The sequence below is a fragment of the Bactrocera neohumeralis genome, chromosome 2 (assembly GCF_024586455.1).
Source record: "Bactrocera neohumeralis isolate Rockhampton chromosome 2, APGP_CSIRO_Bneo_wtdbg2-racon-allhic-juicebox.fasta_v2, whole genome shotgun sequence".
NCBI lineage: Eukaryota > Metazoa > Arthropoda > Insecta > Diptera > Tephritidae > Bactrocera > Bactrocera neohumeralis.
The window spans coordinates 85,701,222-85,721,752 of NC_065919.1; the positions used below are offsets into that span (position 1 = coordinate 85,701,222).

A 20,531-nucleotide genomic window follows, 5' to 3' on the forward strand; every position below is an offset into this window, starting at 1 on the left:
AAAACTTTTTGTGCGCGAGCGTGATTTATGTACGCGCCAGCGAGTAGCGAGTAGCATTCAATGCGCCAACGAAAGTGGAGTGGACTGGTGTTGTGGTGATGACACAAGCTGTGTGGGCCACTGGACACTGCAAGCAAATCAATGCCGTTTGTTGTTGGATAGGTTGTGGGTCGGGGAGCGTTTGGAGTGAGGCTGGCGAATTCATCTTTGCGTGGCCTGCATGCACGGATGCGCGTTGCGGCGGACATAACAATGTTGCAAGTTAGTGGCAGCAACTTGCAACTGGCAACTGAAATCTTTTCTGACTTCCTAGATTACTTCCTGATTTGTGCCGCTGACGCCTGAAAGCATATCATTTCGCGCGGCGTTCAGTACTTATTAAATACACTTTGAGCTTCGGGCTGTATGGTTGGCTGGATTGTTGGCTGGCTTCAGGCAACATGCAACCAACCGAGTTATGTGACTGTTGCGTCTTACTTACTTAGAGTTTATGTGCTTTTAAGACTCAGTCTAACGGATGCTGGCTCCAATAAAACAGGCAAAACATGATTGATTGAAGCTATGTGGAAACACACTATTGATATCCGACCGCCTATGTAACGCTAATAAGACAATGTGCTGAAAATAGTGCAAACGAACTCATATTATTGGTTTGTATTTGCTACAAGAATTAGGTATGTATGTATATAGTGAGGTCATCGACTGCTTTGCATATGGCAACCAAAAACAAAATGGTATAGACAACTTTTGCGATTCATCAATTTGACTCATCAATTGGTGAATGGAACGAGATATTCCCAAGTTGCTTAAATCATATGAAAACTGTCAAAAATGTTTTTATTATATTTCCTTGGTTTGCTAAAGTTTTTTCTTTTGCTGGGTATATATGTACGTGCATATGTCTAAAAGTTTAAATGCATTTTCGATAAATTTAGTTTGTCATGCAACTATTTTGTTCCCTTGATTCCCTCAAGCTTTTTAGAAGGTATATAGGGTGGTTTCGATAATGATTCATTTAAAAAAATCAGTGAAATTGATCATACTCAAAAAAAAAAAGTTTTTTGACAAGTTGGTGGGACTGTCCTTTATTAATATGTCTAATATGAGCGCGATCTGTCAAATATGTTTTACAGCAGCTGCTTATGTCGGTACAGCTCAGAAGTGCATTGCGATTTTTACAATGGATAAAAATATCGAACAAGGAATTTGTCTCAAATTTTGTATTTTTAACCCAATTTCGTGTGCGAAATCGTTGAGAATGTTGGAAAAGTACGAAATGTACGCTGATTCAAAAACGTAAGTCTACACGTGGTCAAAGCCTTCAAAGATGGTCGAAAGATCGTTGAAGACATGCCTCGTTCTGGACGATCTTCGACCTTTTCAATTGATAAAAATATTAAAAAAGTGAAGGAACTGATATTATATTATATATTAAGGTTCGTCAGGCAAGTGTTAAAGAGTTGGCAAGAGAGCTCGACATCTCTCATGAGTGTGTTCGAATGGTTTTGGTGGTGGAAATTTTGGGTGTGACTCGACCCGATAAAGCTAAACTTTTTCAAAAAGTGAACGTTTGTGATCGAATTTAAAGCCAAAAACGCAATGAATAGCATCGATCAATCAACTCCTTCACCAGATTTGGCTCCGTGTGATTTCGTGTGACTTCGTGTGACTTCGCGTGACTTTTGCTCGTTCCCCAAACTGAAATTGCCACTCCGTGGAGTCTGTTTTCAGTCGATCGAAGAGATAAAACAATATTCGCTGAAGAAGCTGAAGACCTGAAGGACTGGAAAAATCGTAGGCATAAGTGTATTACATCTGGTGGGGATAACTTTGAAGGTGACTAAATAAATATTGACGAATAATTAAATATTTCGCGTTTTATTTACAATTTCAAGGTACATTTTTGTCGCAATGTGCATATTAAATTACAAAACAGTTTTGATATTCGGCTTAAAGCCCAACATCCATAAGAATTTTTTCCTTAACATCGATTCTCTAAGGCACTATACAAAGAGGCATAACGGCCTTAGATCTTAGCTACTGAATAGCCATCTGAGTAAACCGACCGATCCTATTTAAATGTTGCAGAATATCGAGTTTGTTCTCTTCCGACTACAAACATTACGAAAAACTTGACGTAATCCTCAGAATTTTTATAAATTCGATTTATTTGTTAATATATGTATAAAATAACTGCTGAAGCGTCTCTGCCTCTTTAGAGTTTTTTTAATTAACACGAAAATCCAAATTGGCAATTGTTCACTACATACCCTTTATAAAATTCTATAGCATTCAGCATGAGTATTGTGATAAATTTTTCTTTTCTTTTGTACCGAAAACGAAACAAAAAGCAAAAGTTGTTGACAGCAGAAATAAATGCATCGCTGCATCAATTACATCGAGACAATTAAAAACTTTTGCATCCATATGCCAAGCCGGTTAAAACAATTGCGCTTTGGGTGTTTGCTTTGTTTCCATCTTTAATTCGTCTTAATTGCATAGATTTAAATTCTTTATACTATCAGAAAATAATTTAAAAATAACAGTGGTTCCATGGCACAATTCGACACGAGTTTGTCTAGTATTAATGTGCTCCAAACATAATAATAAAAAAGCGGAATGTTTTGTATTTGGAACAGATTTGACCACGTTTTGACAAACCTCCAGCTCTATGAAATTTCAATCTCGTAATAAAATTTCCTTTAGCTGACCTAAGATGGTAAACTTTTGCCGATACACGCTTCTAACTAATTCTTCCCACAAATGTTAGATTGCATTGGGGTCAGGGCTCTGCGCTAGTGTTGGGAATAGTTTGGGGCGCTTGTGTATCAACCAAAGCTTTGCAACGCCCGATGTGTGAAACTAGTTTTTTTCAACAGAGAATATAACCTTAAAATAGTGAAAACAATTAAAATAAATGCATTTGGAGTTGAAATGATGTGAAACTACCTAATTCCAAAAGTCTACTAATTTTAGTAAATATTTCTTAGCATATTTCAGCCTTTTGTTTTTATTTTGAACGCTAATCTAAACACCTTTAAACTCTACCATGGCAATCAATCATATTTTTGTATGTGAACAGTATTTAGGCAAAATATCTTTTCCTTCGAGTTTTTAACATTTTCAGTTCTATTCCATTTTGACAGGATCTTTTGTGACTACCTTTAGTACAGAACGCTCTTCTCACACATGTAATATCTTCCCTGACCTGCTCTGCTTCTACGTATTGGCCAATCGGTACTCATCATAGAACCTCTTGATTATATCAAGGACTATGGATTTGCTTCTTCATAGCAATTCAGCGATTCGAGCGCCTTCACGATTAAATTTCACTATTAGTTGCCTTATTTCGACCGAATTTTGCTTCACTTTACGAGCCATTTTAAAAACAATTCTCAAAATTCTAAATTTTTTCCTTTTAGTTTGGATCTAACATTGACACACTTCATAACAAAACATTAATTAAAATGCGTTGCGCCGGTCCCTAAGAGATGTTAAGATCCTCTGACGACTTTCAAGCACTGTTTCTTTAATTAATGCGATGATATATTTAATGTTTCGACAGAGCTGGATGGTTGACTCGCTTGAGGCAAGTTTTCGATGACTTCACGACTTTCACTTTTGGTACTCAAATACTTGTGTTCGTAGACTTTCCAAAACATCTCTGCAACATTATTAAAGATTCCGTAGTCGGGATTCCATTGAGAACACAAAACTTCAAGCTAAATTGTTGTTAATTATACCCTGAACAGGGTATATTAAGTTTGTCACGAAGTTTGTAACACCCAGAAGGAAGGGTCAGAGACCCTATAAAGTTTATATATAAATGATCAGTTTGTCGAGCTGAGATGATTTAGCCATGTCCGTTTGTCTGTCTGTCTGTCCTTCAATTTTTAAGATATCGTTTTGAAATTTTGCAAACGTCATTTTCTCTTCAGGAAGCTGCTCATTTGTCGGAACTGCCGATATCGGACCACTATAACATACAGCTGCCATACAAACTGAACGATCGGAATCAAGTTCTTGTATGGAAAACTTTCACATTTGACAAGATATATTCACGAAATTTGGTATAGATTATTTTCTAAAGCAACAATGTAATCTCCGAAAAAATTTTTCAGATCGGTTAACTATAGCATATAGCTTCCATACAAACTGAACACATAGTTACTAACAGAAATGCAGCTGTGAAGGGTATTTAGCTTCGGTGCAGCCCAAGTTAACGTTTTTCTTGTTTCTTTTTGTCTTTGGTAAAAACTGCCAGACAGACTTTTCAATTCTATTAGCATTTTCGTTTTTAGCAACTCTAAATCAGTAAGAAACAGCCTCGTACATCACTCATGTAATCAGACAAAGCAAATCTAAAGTATTTATTTAAAGTTGTTCTTGTCATTTTAGTAAATAGTCCAAATCAACTCAGTGTTTTATAACAAGATGTTAACTTAATTCAATTAATAATTTAAATACACAATACTAAAAATAACTGCTTTAACACTAAACAAGAGAAAAATATTTTGTTTTTGGTTTTGGCAATCTATTTCAATTTTCCATTCAATCCACTTGCGAGTCGCCTGGTTATGTCATTGATAATTTCGACTCAATAAATCACAAAACGGAATAACACCAAGGCCAAACTCAACACCCATGCGCCGCATCCACAGCAACACACATACACATGAACATTTAAAATCACATGTATGCATGTGTATGTGCATAGATAAACAACAACGCCGATTAAAGTTGGACCGTCGAATAATTTGTCACATTATTTATTTAAGTTGCAAAGCAGTTGACAGCTTAGAATTTATTTGCGCAGCCATTGGATTTTATAGCCAAATTAAACTCGCCCAGCTAATAAGCGAGCGACGGGTGCAAGACACACACACACACGATTCAAATGTACATATGTGTATGTGTTTTGAGCACATTTTGTGCTGTTGCTGTCAACATTGTCATTTGTTGTCGATGCCGCAGCGGCAAACAACTATTTGATGTTTGCCATTTGCCACATGCCACATGCCACATGAGAGTCGCCTAAAATTTCAATTAATACACTATTTAATGGACGCTTGCTGCGGAAAATTTGCTAGCCATGGTCAATGTTTAAATGCTCAAGCGCGCGAGTTTAAGTGTGATTCAAAATATACACACACCTACACATACACACACACGCGCACTCACAGTCACGCAGACATGCCTCACTCTTTGCAGCGAAAGGATAACAATTAAATGGCGAATTTTATACGAAAATAGTTAACTGTGGCAATTGTGTGATCCGGTTGTTGTTGTTATTGTTGTGCGTTGCTGGGTGTCGGTTGTTGCCATTTGTCTGCCACACGCACTCAATGAGGTGCGTAATTTGACACCAATAAATTTGCCGCGATCCGCATACACCGCCGCAAATGCGCACTGGTGTACAACAACAACAACAAACAACAACAAAAAGTGGCCAACAACTACATAGCAACAAGCAACGTAGCGGTTTAGGGATTATGCGCCGCAGCGACGCGCGATGTCAAATTGCTTGTCACTCCAGTCGAGCGTGTGGCAAGTGGCGCGAATGTATGTGCGTGTGCAACATAACATCGATTAAAATATGTTTAATTGAAAATTCACTAGTGTTTTAATGTTGCAGCATTGGCTGTTGGTTCTACGCGTACGCTATGTTTTTGTTGTGTGGGCCCACATACCATTAGGGTGGTTTTCACTATCGCTTGATGTTGGGCAAATTTGAAGTTTTCAGCGAGAAATTTTGCGTTTAAAATTAAAATTGCTAAAATTGTTAACTGACAGCACGGAATGAAGTACAAGTATATTCCAGAAGAACAAGTAAGAAGAGGGCGCTGGTTTTTTGGTGAAAAATAGCTTGTTTTAAGCGAAGAATTTAGGGCAACTGCGTGGTAACGGTAAGGATATGCTGCTGATTTAATTAAGGTGCTGTAATTTGCGACACAAACATGTTGCGAAGGAGGAATTTGGCTGACAACAGATTAAAGTAGGGCATGTGGTATGGGAGATTCCTCAATAACTGCAAGTGAAAGTATAAAAATTAAAAAAAATCCGTAAATGAATCGATTATTAAAACCAATGTTAATCGAATAAAAGATTAATTATCGATAATTTTGTTTAAAATCTAAAAACTGAATAACAGCCTATTGCATTGGCGTGGATCATCTTTTAAGGAAAACATAAAACTTAGGCCATTGTACAAAATTCTTGAGTGTAGAGAGCTCAGAGGAGGGGTCTCTGTTTTCTTCCTTTCATTGGGGGTGTGTTTTACGTGGCGGGTCCCAAACGCACCTCACATCCCTGGGGAGGGATGTTTTGCTTTTTCACTTTAGCTCGCCTACAAACGGACGTTTTTTGGCTACCCAGAGGATACTTGGTCTAAGACCGAGTTTGGTGAATAGCGCTCAGAGGACTTTCCTCATTTGTGTGAATCTCTACACATGATTCCATCCTCCAAAGCAATACCAAAAGCCCCGTTAGGACAGGATCGGAAAGGACCTCTCCGAGCCATTCGATACCAAACGAGGTTTCAGACAAGGCGACAAGAGAACGTACAATCTTCTAAAAGAGGTCTCAACAAACGGCTCGTTGGTTCTGCTTTCTCCAGACTGGATAAGCAAGCGAAGCAAATGGGTCTGGTAGTGAACGAGGGCAAAATGAAATATCTTCAGTCATCAAACAAGAAATTGTCGCACTCGCGACTTGGCTTTCACGTCATTATTGACAGTCATAACTTCGAAGTCGTAGATAATTTCGTCTAAATTGGAACCAGCATTAACACCAACAATAACGTCAGACTCGAAATTCCACGCAGAATAACATTTGCCAACAGGACTTCGAACTGAGTAGGCAATTGAGAAGTAAAGTCCTCTCTCGACGAACAAAGACCAAACTCTATAAGTCACTCATCATCCCCGACCTGCTATATGGGGGAGAGGAATGAACGATGAAAATGAGAAAAGAAATAACGACTGGCGCGGTTGTAATCTCGGCTAAAACTGCGTAAGCGGTATTTACGCCAATAAAGAAGAAGAAGGATCCAACAACAAATTTCCTTTCAAAAAAATATTCACAGTCCGGAGCCCTCAAACAAGTCCAGCTTCGAAATTCCTTTTTAAGAAAAAGTAATCGTATTTATTCTGCAAGCCTTCATTGAATTAGTATTTGAATGAACACGAAAACATTTTATATCTCTTTTATATAAAAATTACGGTAATTTGGCTTTCAGATTTAACTTTTCTCAAGAATAGAGTTACTCGAGTGACGGACTTTCTAGTAACTAGGTCATATATATAGTTCAAAAAGTGTTCACGTATAGTAAAAAATTGTGCATTGCAGCTGATGTTAAGAAAAATTAACATTCAAATTAAATTTTGTTTTACGAAAAGTAAAGTATATTTAATCAAAAACTTATTAACATAAACAAGCACTTCATTTAATAATCTCTTTTGGCTATAGTAGATATAAAGTAATACAATTCATGTGAACATTATTTGAGCTTAGAGGTAAAATGGTGATTGAAGTTCAAAAACTAATAACTTGTGGGACCGCCTTTAGCTTTTATGACTGCTTTAATACGGTCAGGTATAGAGTTAATTAGATTATCTAAAATTTCCGGAGAAAAGCTGTTCCAAACTCGTTCAATTTGAGTCCAGAGTTCATCTATGGTTTTTGGTGTTTTTCTTTGAATAATTAACTGTTTTTTAACAATCGCCCAAAAATTTTCAGTAGGATTCATATCGGGTGACTGAGCTGGCCACTTCACCACCCGAATTCCGTTATTTTTCAATAAAGATTTTGTAATACGGGCGGTATGTTTAGGGCCATTATTTTGCATGTGTATCAAATCACCGGGTTCACATCCAAAAATTTCGAAGCTAGGGATAAGTGAATCCTCTAGAATGCTAATATAGTCCGTAGCCCCCCATATTTCGTTAATTCGACGCATTTTTCCTACCTTTCCGCCACAGAAAAAACTCCACACTATAAGTGAACCACCTCCGTATTTAAGTGTGCGCAGCATATTCTTATCCGTGGGACCGCAGCGCATGTCCAGATGCGTCTATCTGTTTTAGTACGATTAATTTTCGTTTCGTTAGACCAAATTACTAGTTTGAACTGTTCGTTTGTCCAGTTTTTCTGTTATTTCGCAAATTTTATTCTAGCCGCTTTGTTCTTCGCTGACATGTACGGTTTTTAGTCATTGGTCTTGCACGCATATTAAAACTTTTAAACGAATTTCGATAGGTATTGTTGCATACTCTAGTGCCTAAAGACGACAATAACACTTTCTTAGCCTCCACTGCATTTTTAGCTGCATCAGTCATGATAAAACGCCGTAAAATCCTTTCTATTTCAAGAGTGGCTTTTTAGGCCGGTTTAAATTTTTTGGTGGTGTGTTAATACTGTCTTGTTTTTTTATTTTGCTGATGACACCAATTGAAATTTTATGTTTTTGAGCAATCTTTCTTACTGAAATCCCCTCCTGCAAGTCCGAACATACAGCCGTTTGCGAAATAAGAATCAGTTTTTTAGTCCTGTCTGAAAATTTGCCAGGTTTGTTAAATTTTCAATTTTTCGACCTTTAATTTTTGTTACAGACCCAAGTAAATGTGAAATACTTCGGACAATAAAAATATTAAAAAATGCTAACAACTATTTTGTAACAACGGAATTAGTTACATACTGCGTCACATCAGCTCAGAAAGTGTTCACGTGCGCTTACGTATTTGAACTGTATTTATTCAAATTTAAATAAACATGGAAATCTACCGAAGTGGGCTTTGAAAACTAAAAGGTCAATGCCATATAACAGCAAAAAATGTTTCTTGAAGTATTGTCATATTTGGATGAAATTGAATGAGAAAAGTAAAGTTTGCATTACGTGAACACTTTTTGAACTCACTGTATATGACATATAAGTACATATGTATGAAACTAAATTTATAACAAGTCACGCATAAAAAGTTCAGTAGAAGCCAAACTTACACTTTTTTTCTTGTTTTATTAAGCGCAAGAATTTGCGAGTGGACACTCCGCCATTTCCAACCCATATGGCGGTTCAAAATGTACACAGAAGTCATACATTTCGATGTTGGCGGCATAATTAGACCATCAATTGTGGAAAATTCATGGTTTTCATGAAGGAATAAACGAACCAGCCAACGAGCCAGCGGACAAATGAATGGGAAAACCAGCACAGGCAGCAATGAATGGCTGAGCGCTGCCAACACAATGCAGGCGCTGGCATATCCTTCCGAATAAAGCACGAATGAAGCGGAAATATGCCCAAAAACGACGCACGCAACCATTTACACATGTGCTCGCGAGTGAGTTTGCTGTTGCTGGACTGTCAAGCGCTTGAAAATATGTGCGAATATCATTTGACCGACCAATTTCGGTAGGTAGTGTAGCAAGATAGCAAGAGTGAGAGTTTTGAAAAAGTCCTCTACATACAAACTCACATAGTCAGTGCTCTGGTAAAACTTCAAATCATAGAAACAATTGTTGACATAGTCTGCGAAATCTTCTGTGCCCTGGTTTCTGACACAAAAAAGCGAAACGAGCAATTCATGGCAAGAGGCTGCATCAAAATTGTGCGTTTCTAGTCTTAAAGCCGCCATGCTATCGTTTGGTGTAAATATTCATGCATTTGTGGGGAAGTAACGTAACAAGGTTTGACTCACTTTTTAACATTTAGACTTTAGATGGATATATTCTTAAATAAAACGAGTTAACTGACTGCAACTTGCTATGTATCTGAAGTAATAGTGCCAAAAAAACTAAAATTCATCTCAAAAGATCGTCGAAAAGTCATGATTTGAGCCTCTTATATTTCATTTCAGTTGCCAGCTGTTTCGAATTAGAAAGTTGTTGTTCAAACTCAATCTCAAATTCATCATAAAGTGTTATCTACATAAATTCTTCGCTCTCTGCTCTCTCGCTCATAAGAAATACATCACTGTCAGTCGAAATTTAGCTTCTTGGGAAACATCGCCGCTTTTATTGCGCTTAAATGTGCTGAGCGCTAAGGCTTCCATTTCACTAGTTGTTGCCTTACATCCTAGTGCAACACTGTGTTGCACCCTAATAACTCTCGCATTCAAATTAATTTCTTTATTACTTCCTTTTGCCACATAAATTAGCTACCGAAACAAACTTGGAGCATCCGGCTGCTGCCTCTTTTATAATAACCTAAAATTCATTTATTCGCGTGTGAAGATGCAACAAAACTTGCTGCTACACGTACCACTTGTTACGGCTGCTATTTGCCGAATGTGTGCCGTTGCTCTTGGTGCCAAGTTTTCTCGCCTGCCTTCACCGGCCGCATCGCCTACCTATGGCTTGAAGATGCCGCCTATGCGTGTGTGTGTATCCGCTGGTTCAAAGTGAAGTGAACTCGCATATTTTATTTATAAAATAAATTATATGCTAAGCGAGACAGCCCGCTTGTACGCCCCTTTCGAATTACAGGGTGAAAAACTACAACAACAACAACAGCATCCGAAGTAGTTGTCCTGGGTGGATCGACGATGCCTGTAAACAGCTGTTTCGGTTAAATTGAAAAGTGCAGATGAAGTTGCTTATATAAATATGTGCGCTTGTGTTTGTATTTACTCGTGAGAGTGCTGTAGCATCGGGCCGAAGTTATAGGCGATGTCGAATGCCAAAAATGGCGTTGCAGCTGAACTTCATCATCCGGTGGATGTCCTATAGACTTTGGTGACATTTACATGCAAATATAGCGGTATATTGATGTATGTAGAAGAATTGACGAGAATTAATATAAAGGGTGTTGGTTTTAATAATGAAAGCTTAATTCTATGCTTTGAAGGTAATCTGAGAGAAAACTGTTTAAGTCACACATAATTATTATAACGGGTAATCCAACTCTAGTTAATTTTTTCAATAGGTTTTATTTTTGGTTTGTGCATCGGTGGAATCATCGGTCCACATATCAACAAAAATGATGCCGGTGAGATCGTAATCGTCAATGGGGACCGTTATGATAACCGACTATTTGGTGCCTGAAATTGAAGCTCGTGATCTGGGCGATATTTGGTTTCAACAAGACGGCTCCACTTCCCACATATCGCATTAATCAATGGATTTATTGAAAGAACATTTCGGTGAGCAGATAATTTCACGTTTTGGGCCTGTCGATTGGCCACCAGGATCCTGAGATATCACACCGTTAGGCTATTTTCTTTGGGGATATGTAAAGTCTAAAGTCTATGCGGACAATCCCGCTTCGATTCAGGCCTTGTAGCAAAGCATCACGCGTGTTATTCGCCAGTTATCAGTCGAAATGCTCAAATGAGTCAAATCGGACTCAACGGATTGACAATCTGAGATGAGGACGCGGCCGAGAAAAAATCTCTCTCTCTGTAGATATCACAAAATAGTCTCTTTGCTCAGCACCTCCATCGTTTTTTTGTGTTCGTGATGTTAGGCTCTGGTTCGTCCTCAGATGTTATTACATAACCCGACAGAAACACCTTTGTTATTCACCAAGCTTACAAAACCTTACGCTACAACCTTTGGATATAATAACATAACCTTTAAAAATTTGAACTTACTACATACAATTTATCTAAGGTTTATGCTTAGATCACCCGAGTCGCACCATGTTTTATACCTCATTTTATTTTTATCAGCGCTCCTAATAAAGTGGTCGTAGCTTTTTAACACCCTATACAGCCCCTTTGATATACAAGGACGGACAAACAGTCAGCAAAGTCATGCTTTTGTGTATTCTTAAAATACCGACGGCTTCTGGTTCGACGAAAAAATCTTTTGCAGCCACAAAATACATATTACTGTGGTACGTTGCAGCTTCTGTGTGCCACTCGAACTTCGTACGACGGTCCAATGAAAATTGTTGCCGTTGGTGGATTTACTGCTGCTGAAAAGTAGCAGAAATAAAGACCAAAAGATAAGCGCGCTGGAATGCATATTCAAAGCCACCTATGCGTAAGCATGTGTGTGTGATTTTTTTTCAATTGGCTATGTGTGCGTGTAAGTACGAGTGCAAGACTGGAGGTTGGCAACAGTGCAGCACGGTGCCACACTCATACACACGTGCACTTGTAAGTCCGAATATTCATAAAAGTTTCGTTATTTGTAGTCGCTCGTATTCAACTCGTTCCGCCAGCACACTTTCAACCATTTTTATGCATGACGCGTACAATTATGTGATGCATATAATTTTCTGGAACAATTCCATCAACGTGAATTATGCTTAACATACATATTCGCCATTTTTTATTTGCTTTGTAAATTTTATGCTTGCTCGAAAAGCGCAGGAAATGAAAAAAATTACAGAAAACGACATTGAAAGGTAGCGACGAAGACATATATGTATCATATAGCATGTGTGTGTGTGTGTGAGTGTGCGAGGTCTGAGTATATCATGCTGTGTTGGAATATGGTAGCAGAATTACTCAAAATATTAACGGTGTAATGAGATGTGTATAATGAGATATTAACTTCTGCCTTAAAGTAAGGCTATGGAAATTTGAAAGGGTTTAAATTATTATGATTGCGCCAATAAGTATGCTTTAATTTCTGTTGTTCAAGAATTTTAATTCGGGTTTCGAAATGCTTGGTGATATGTGTACAAAATTGAAGATAAATTTCATAGAGGTAGGTTTCAGCAATAATATTGCCACTTTAGAAATAGCTATCTAGAGAGTAATTACTTGCTCCGCAGGGGAAATACATAAATCTTCAACATATTAATAAATTCCTCTCCTAATTAGCCCTTCCTCATTCTTGTATTCGCTCTTTTTATACCCTTAACTGAACTGGGTATATTAAGCTTTCCATGAAGTTTGTAACACCCAGAAGAAAACGTCGGAACCCTGTAACGGATATACATACATATATACATAGATGATTGGTGACGAAGAAAGAGAAGAAGTTTGCAAGCATAAATCGGCAGATACTGCTGCAATTTCAAGTTCGATATTCGTACGAAGTTCATCAATCGTCGCCGACTTGTTGGCATGGACTATAGACTAGACGTATGTAGTCCTACAGGAAATAGTCTAACGGCGTCAAATCGCACGATCAAAACGGGCAATTGACTGGGCCATTTCGTCAGATAACATGTTTACCAAACTTCGTTCTCAATAAATCGATTGTGACATTCGCTATGTGGTCTGTGGCCCCGTCCTCTTAGAACCACGTATTGTAAAAGTCCATATCATCCAATTTGGGCCAATAATATGCGGTTATCATCGAGCGTTAGTGATTCCCCTTCACAATAACGGGCCGGTCTTGATCATCACGGAAGAAGTACGGTCAAATGACACCGTCGGCCCATAAACCGCTTCAAACTTAAGGGGGTATTCTGGTCTAGAAGTATGAATTTCAGGTAATTTTTAAAGTGTCGTAAAAAAAGGCAATTAATATTTTTACCATCCATTTTTTATTAGTTATTTGTTAATTTTAGAAAAGTACAGAAAAAAATACAAAACTAAAAAAAGTAAAAAATTTCAAAAATTATGAGCTGACGAAGTGAGGGGTCCTAAAAATTTCCACGTGATCATACCCATGATTTCAACCTTCTTAGTTATCTGAAACCATAAAAAAAAAGATTATTAATCTAGAATAATGTCGCAATGGCCGGAACTACGGAAAAGTGGGAAAACATTTTTTTCACAAAATGGCGACTGCCTGAAAAAAAAAAGATTTTTTGGGTCACTTTTTCTGAATATTTCGATTTTTTTAAAATAACAAAAAAAATTTGGGGATGGGGCTAGTTTCAACCATAGACAAGCCTATAAAGAAGACTCTATAAAAATTTCAAGTAAATCGGTCCAGTAGAACCTGAGATATCGTGGGTATTGTTCCGAAAAGGTCAGTTTTGAGAAAAATGCGTTTAAAGTTTCGCGTAAAGTCTTTTGTTCGATTAGTTCCGGCCGAACCAGTTTGGATGCCGGGTCAGAAAAATGCCTATATCTCCGAAAATAATTTGAATTTTGAAAAGTCCTCTTGTACACATATTCTTGAATAGTTAAATTTTGAATGTAAAAAAAAAACCGATTTTTTTAAATTTCTAGACCAGAATACCCCCTTAAACCTATTATTTTGGGTTACAATGAAGACTCATGGAGTACTTTTGGATTGTTGCCTGACCAATAACGCATATTATGAAGAAGCCATTCAGCTAGAAATGAGCCTTATCGCTGCTTCAGTTCTTGCGTCAATTTGATCTCATAACAATGTAGGCCAAGATCTTTCCGCAAAGTTCTCCACAACGATGTCACAGAGATGCCCAACGCTTGAGAACGACGTGTGAGAGACTGATTTGGGTTTTTTATTGCATTTAATTATTCAAAATAACTTTCGAGAAAAACTAACCCAAAACAATTACCACATCATATTGGAAAGTGAAGTCCGCAAATGCAAATGCTAAATGCTATTTTTGGCAGCTCTTTTTGATAGGTAGGCGTTTAATTTTTCAAAATGCATATGGCTTCATCTTCATGAATCATAGAGCTTGGGTATACTGTATTCCGCTAACCCTCATTTGATAAAATGTTCATATATGTAAGTAATGGAATTCCCTGAGCCAAAAATACCATCAAAACCAGTTTCAATTGTTACAATTCACACCGAAAATAGGAAAGTACATACGTAATTAAGAATTGAATAAATTGAATATAAGTGGCATGTACAATTTGGCTATACCAATACTTTAAGTGCCGTTTCGTATTCAAGCGTAAATTTGAGTAACTTATAGCATACAGGGTGTTAGGTATTTTAAATTATATTATTTGTGAAGTGATCTCAAAACTTCTACTCAAAGCAAAGGTGAAACCACTCAGATGGTTCATCCATTAAGTCCAATTTTTGATGACTCGTTTGAGCATTTTGACTGGTAACTGATGAATGACACACGTGATGCTTTTCTCCTAAGCCAGCATCAAAGTGGGATTGTGCGCATAGACTTTAGACTTTATTCCCTCAGGAAAAAGTCTAACGGTGTGAAATCACAAGAATGGTCAATCGATCGTCCCAAAACGTGAAATTATCTACTCACCGAAGTATTCTCTCAATAAATTCATTGATTGGTGTGATGTGTGAGAATTGGCGCCGTCTTCTTGAAACCAAAAGTCGCCATAGCACGAACTTCAATTTCTGGTACCAAATAGTCGGTTATTATGGGGCGACGGTCACCATTGACGTCTACGTTCTTACCGGCAATATTTTGGAATAAATATGGACCCATGATTCCAGCGGCCAACAAACCACACTAAACCGTTGTTTTTCTGGATGAAATGACAGCTCTTGAATCTCTTTAGGTTGTTCTTCCTCCCAAATGTGGCAATTTTGCTTGTTTGCAAACTCATTGAGCCGGAAGTGGGCCTCATCGCTGAACAAAATTTGACTTGAAAACGTCGGATCTTCTTGGAACTTCTCAAGAGCACATAGAGCGAAGCAATGACGCTTGGGAAGTAAGAGCGCCTTCGTTTCTTGTATAAGGTGTATTTTGTGCACTTTCAATTTAAGATCTCTACTTAAAATGCGCCAGGTCATTCTTTACGTCAGTCCGAGTTGCTGCGGACGACGCCGAATCGACTCTCCACGGCTGCTATATTTTCTTCACTGCGAATGTGGACTATTCGGGCGAATTTTATCCAATAATGAATGCTGAGTCTCAAGATGAATGGTGGTGTTGTGAAAAGTACGCTCAGTAGGCTGATTATGTTGGCCATAGGTTGAGCCAACTGCTCGAAACACATTCTTTACAGAACTTGAATTTCCATAATAAAGTTGAGCTATAAAATGCCCAACAATACTGAACAAAAATAACAATCCAGCTTGATACGACTCACGCAGAATCTCTCAAAAACAAGGCTATTGAAAAAAGTACCTCTACTTGGATCACCCGTTATATTAAATGAACAATTCATTAATAGCGTAAAAGATGTTCAATCGACGAGTTAAGTCCCTTGTAAGCCTCTTAAAGAACAATAATAATAATAACAACCAAAAATGACGAGCAAAAATGTGTTAAGGAAATAGAAAAATACAAACAACAACGTTACAGAAGCGGACAAAAGCGCAGAGCATGCGCAAAGCCTATTATCAGCACCATGAAAAGCGTTAATATCGGCGATGTTCGCATTGATCTTCCGCAGCAAAGACCACACCAGCTGTCAGTAACGATATGGGCGAGTTTAGCTTGCGAGCAACAGTGAATGAGCGATCAGTTGGCAGCAAGCAGTGGCCAGTTTCAGAAGGTTTTTGGAAATCGCGAGTGAATCACAAATTTACAAACAATAATTTGTACTTTTCGCTTACATACATACATACATACATATATGTATATTACTGATTTAAATTAACTATTGTTTAGAAAATTTGGAAATTCTGTGTGTGAAAACTCGAATGTGAAATAAAATATAATTTTTGAAGATTTTTTAAAGTAAAACGAAAATATTATAAAAATTAAAAAAATATGCAATTCACTTACAATTTGTTATTGTTGTTTTTGCTGTTATTCTGCATTTCAAGTGTTGATGCGGCGAATGCGATTAAGTGCCGGCAGCAAGAAACGGTTATGCGAGCAAAGCGCCAAACAGTCGACTTGTCGCTACAACAACAATACCAGCAACGGCAAAGGTAGTGAAGGCGGTTATTAATTGCAAAGCATTTTTTTTTACATTTTGTGTCATTTTAATTATCGCTGCTCTTACAGAGTGTTCAGAGTTGCCACGTAATTAATTATGCTTTTTTTCGCCCTCAAACACTTGTAATGCGTCTTATCAGGAATTCGCATGAACAGCTTTCGTCTCAAACATCCTCGGTCGTCAAGCCTGTGGTGAAATTTTTTGTGGCAACGCCAGGGCAACAAGTGCAACAACTACAAGCCAATAGTGGCGCTCAACAACGCATTAGTTTCACTTCGCAGCAGCAGCAGCAACAACATTTGCAACAATTTCGTCCGCAACAACAACAACAACAAACATCTTTAGTCCCATCGTCATCGCTGACACAATTGGCAAATGGTCAGCAATATTTTCCAAGTAACAGTTTTCTGCAGCGACAACCACAACAACAACAAGTCGACAATATCACAAATTTTCCACGGATAAGTCAACAAGCACAGCAGCAACAACAACAATTTCAAACACAGCCACCGCAGCAGTTCCACCAATCCCAACAACAACCGTTACAATTTTATAAGCCACAAATAACAACAACAACAAATCGAATTCAATACAACAACTTTAACCAACAACCTACATCATCATCATATCCGCCACAAACTCCGGCACAGCGACAACAGGAGAGCACACCCACACCCAACCAAGGCAATGACGCAGTTGGTCCAGTTCTCACCCCATTGCTCCCCTCATATTCGGAGTAAGTGCTTCTATCGTTCATCCACTTTATTTATTTTTGTTAACTCAATTGCTTTCTGCATTGCAGTGAAGATGACACCCCGTCAAATTACACGCGAACATGTGAGATGTGTTGTACCCCTGGCCAAACGCCATGCCAAAATTGTTGCGATACTAACCCACTTTTAAGTGTGGCTGTTTTGAAGTCATCAGCGGGTTAAAGAAAAGTGGGCTGACATTAAAAACTTCTTATTCTTAATATTTATAAAGTTAGCGGTAAGAATTACGTCTTTGTTTAAATTAACATAAATATATAATATATACTATATATGTACATATACATATATATTTAGTTAAATAATGAATAATAAATTTTGAAGAAACTCCTTTTTCATTTCTTACATCTCTGTTCAATAAGAAATTTTTGCAAACGAATGACAGAGCTCAAACGTAAGTCCACGATCTTAAAAATATATAGATAACAGCGCCATCTGTTGTCTTAATATAAATGCCGTCTGTGTAGTTTTCTATATAAAACGAACGATATAAAAAACCCTGTAAGATTTCACCAAACAATTTTTGGGGCTCATATTTCAGTTATTAAAAAATTTCCATTCTAGATTTATTGTCTCTGGATGTATTCAGGAAAATTTTCTAAAATTTATTTATTTTTTTATTTTTTTTCCTTTTTAAAAATTTTCACGGCTATTTTTCATATTCTTGCATTGAAAATATTATGGACAAAAGAGTTAAAATTTATTAAAAAGCCATCAATTGGAAAGCCTTGGAGCTATAAATGTAAAATGTTTGTTTTGAAAAGCTTTTTTGGAAATACAAGGACGGAATTTAAAAAACTTACAGTTTTAGAAATAAAACATAAAGATGAAACCCAATAGAATATAGGTATTTTAAAGGGACGTACAAAAGTAGACCTATAAAAACAGCAAACGACGCCATATTTTTTTCAGCGCTTGTGATATTTATCTTCAGTAAGGTTTACCATTTCATCATGGAAAGACATATGATCCAACAACGAGTCGAAATTATTAAAATTTACTACCGAAATTCGGAGTTAGTGATCTCAACTTTAAGAGCGCTACATCCAATTTATGGTCGTCATAATCATCCTGTCAGATCAACAATTAAGCGTCTAGTGGAAAATTTGAATCCACAGTCATAGTACAAAATGTTCCCAGTGAGACAAAGAAGTGCTCTTAGTGTCGAGAATATTGCTGTCGCTAGCGCATCAATTAAGGATCAAATCAAATCACTCACAGTTCGTTATCAAGCGTTGGGTATCTATGTGACGTCGTTGTGGAGATATTTTGGGAAAATATCTTGGCCTACATTCTTATGAGATCAAATTGACGCAAGAACTGAAGCCGCTTGGCCACCAGAATCGTCGTAAGTTTGTGAATATCTTGAAAATGGTCCGGATTTTCATCGAAAAATCATCTTCAGTGTTGAGACTCATTTATGGCTGAATGGCTTTGTCAATAAGAAAAATATGCATTATTGATCGGGCAGCAATCCACACGTACTCCATGAGTCACCATTGAATCTCGAAAAAATTACGGTTTATGGGCCGGCAGCTTAATCGGGCCGTACTTCTGCCGTGATGATCAAGACCGACACAATACTGTGAATGAGAATCGCTACCACTTCATGCTAACCGAATACACCGAACATACCGAGTCACACAGCGTATGCCATAATCGATTTAATGAAAACCAAGTTTGGTGAACGTGTTGTTTCATGAAATGGCTCAGTCAATTGGCCGCCTCGGTCATGCTATTTGACCCCGATAAACTTTTTCCTGTGGAGCCACGCCGAGTCTATGGTCTATGCCAAAAAGCTAGCTATGATTGAAGAACTTCGTACCAATATCGAACGTGCAATAAAAATCGAGTTCCATACATAATGGTATCAAATGTACTTCGACAGGAAAAAAGAATTTCATTGATATTCCAAACCGTTTTTGTTTTATTTAAAAAAAGTTTTGTAGCGCAGAATTGAAAAAGATTACTCATACGCCCAGGCACTCAGAAAATATATTAACTCTGAGTAGATTTAACCCGAAATGGTTTTAATTAAACCATCTCATCTAATATTATTTTATTCTTAGATTGTTTCAATCTATTTCACGTTCATGTAGGTCAATTAGTGTCTGTTTGACAGCTGTTTTTATATAACATAATGGAACTAGTAATTTTCTTGAAATTTTTTCATACTAATGAAGTCATGGCTATCGATTCTTTGAAAATGTCGCAATCAAGGCTTATCACAAAAGTACGGAAAATTAAGTTAAGACTTGAAATGCTTGTATTGGCTCAGGAGTCTATTTTGAATGCAAACCTCTATTTGTACTTGAAAATGTCCGGGTTGAATATGATCTGATTGTAGTTTATATATAAATGCGATCTTCGAAATTCAATTATATTTAATTTTTTTCGGTAAAATACTTTTATATCAGTAAAATGAAATAGTACTTTACATCACCAAACGGACTGAATATTTGTTTATCGTTATATGTATATAACAATGACAACAATCTTGGCTTCATATTTTGCTTAAAATGCTTTTGTTTCTATGTCAGCAGCATCGCTATCTCGGTAGACTGGTCAATCACTACATAAGGTACTTGTATCCGTATATACATGCATATAAACATATATACACATAAGTGTTCTATGTGTTCATATATAAAAATATATGTGAATAAAGCTGCATGAAAAACCAAAGAAACGCTTAAAGTTTGTCGCTCAAAATACATGAATGTGGCCGTTCATACAAACCATTACTTCTACATTGCATACTTTTAGGCGAATCACTTCTTATAAAAACATCACTTGCAATCAAAAAGCCATGAAAACAAACACATTTAAAGCAAATGATGCATGTGGACGGAGAGTACTTCCGCAAATCGGTGTATTTTCTGTCAAGACGCCGCTTGTTGCGCACTCAAGACAACAACTCACGGCCCGTGCAGTGACAGTACATAAACGACAGCCGATGAAAGGAAACGAGTTATGGACATAGTATGCTGAAATATGCATAAATGTGCGCTTATGAGCACTATGTGGCCTATCTGTCATCACGACATAGTGTACAAAAAAAGAATTCAAACGAAATATTTCACACATACACACACACAGGCACATGCAT

General features: G+C 37.3%; 1 protein-coding gene across 1 annotated transcript; it reads left to right on the plus strand.

The window, feature by feature from the left end:
• Positions 1–16,216: 16,216 nt before the first annotated feature.
• Positions 16,217–17,654, plus strand: LOC126757904 (putative mediator of RNA polymerase II transcription subunit 26). Its single transcript, XM_050471820.1, has 3 exons — positions 16,217–16,644; positions 16,792–17,388; positions 17,455–17,654. The coding sequence occupies exons 1-3, from the start codon at positions 16,481–16,483 to the stop codon at positions 17,585–17,587; spliced, it is 894 nt and encodes a 297-aa protein (XP_050327777.1). The 5' UTR covers positions 16,217–16,480; the 3' UTR covers positions 17,588–17,654.
• Positions 17,655–20,531: the final 2,877 nt, after the last annotated feature.

What these genes read in the sequence shown, in the direction of transcription:
- LOC126757904 (XM_050471820.1), top strand. Translation starts at nt 16,481, where the DNA reads ATGCAATTCACTTACAATTTGTTATTGTTGTTTTTGCTGTTATTCTGC. An exon ending in CAATACCAGCAACGGCAAAG is followed by an intron (nt 16,645 to 16,791) that starts GTAGTGAAGGCG and finishes GCGTCTTATCAG; the next exon opens with GAATTCGCATGAACAGCTTT. An exon ending in TTGCTCCCCTCATATTCGGA is followed by an intron (nt 17,389 to 17,454) that starts GTAAGTGCTTCT and finishes TCTGCATTGCAG; the next exon opens with TGAAGATGACACCCCGTCAA.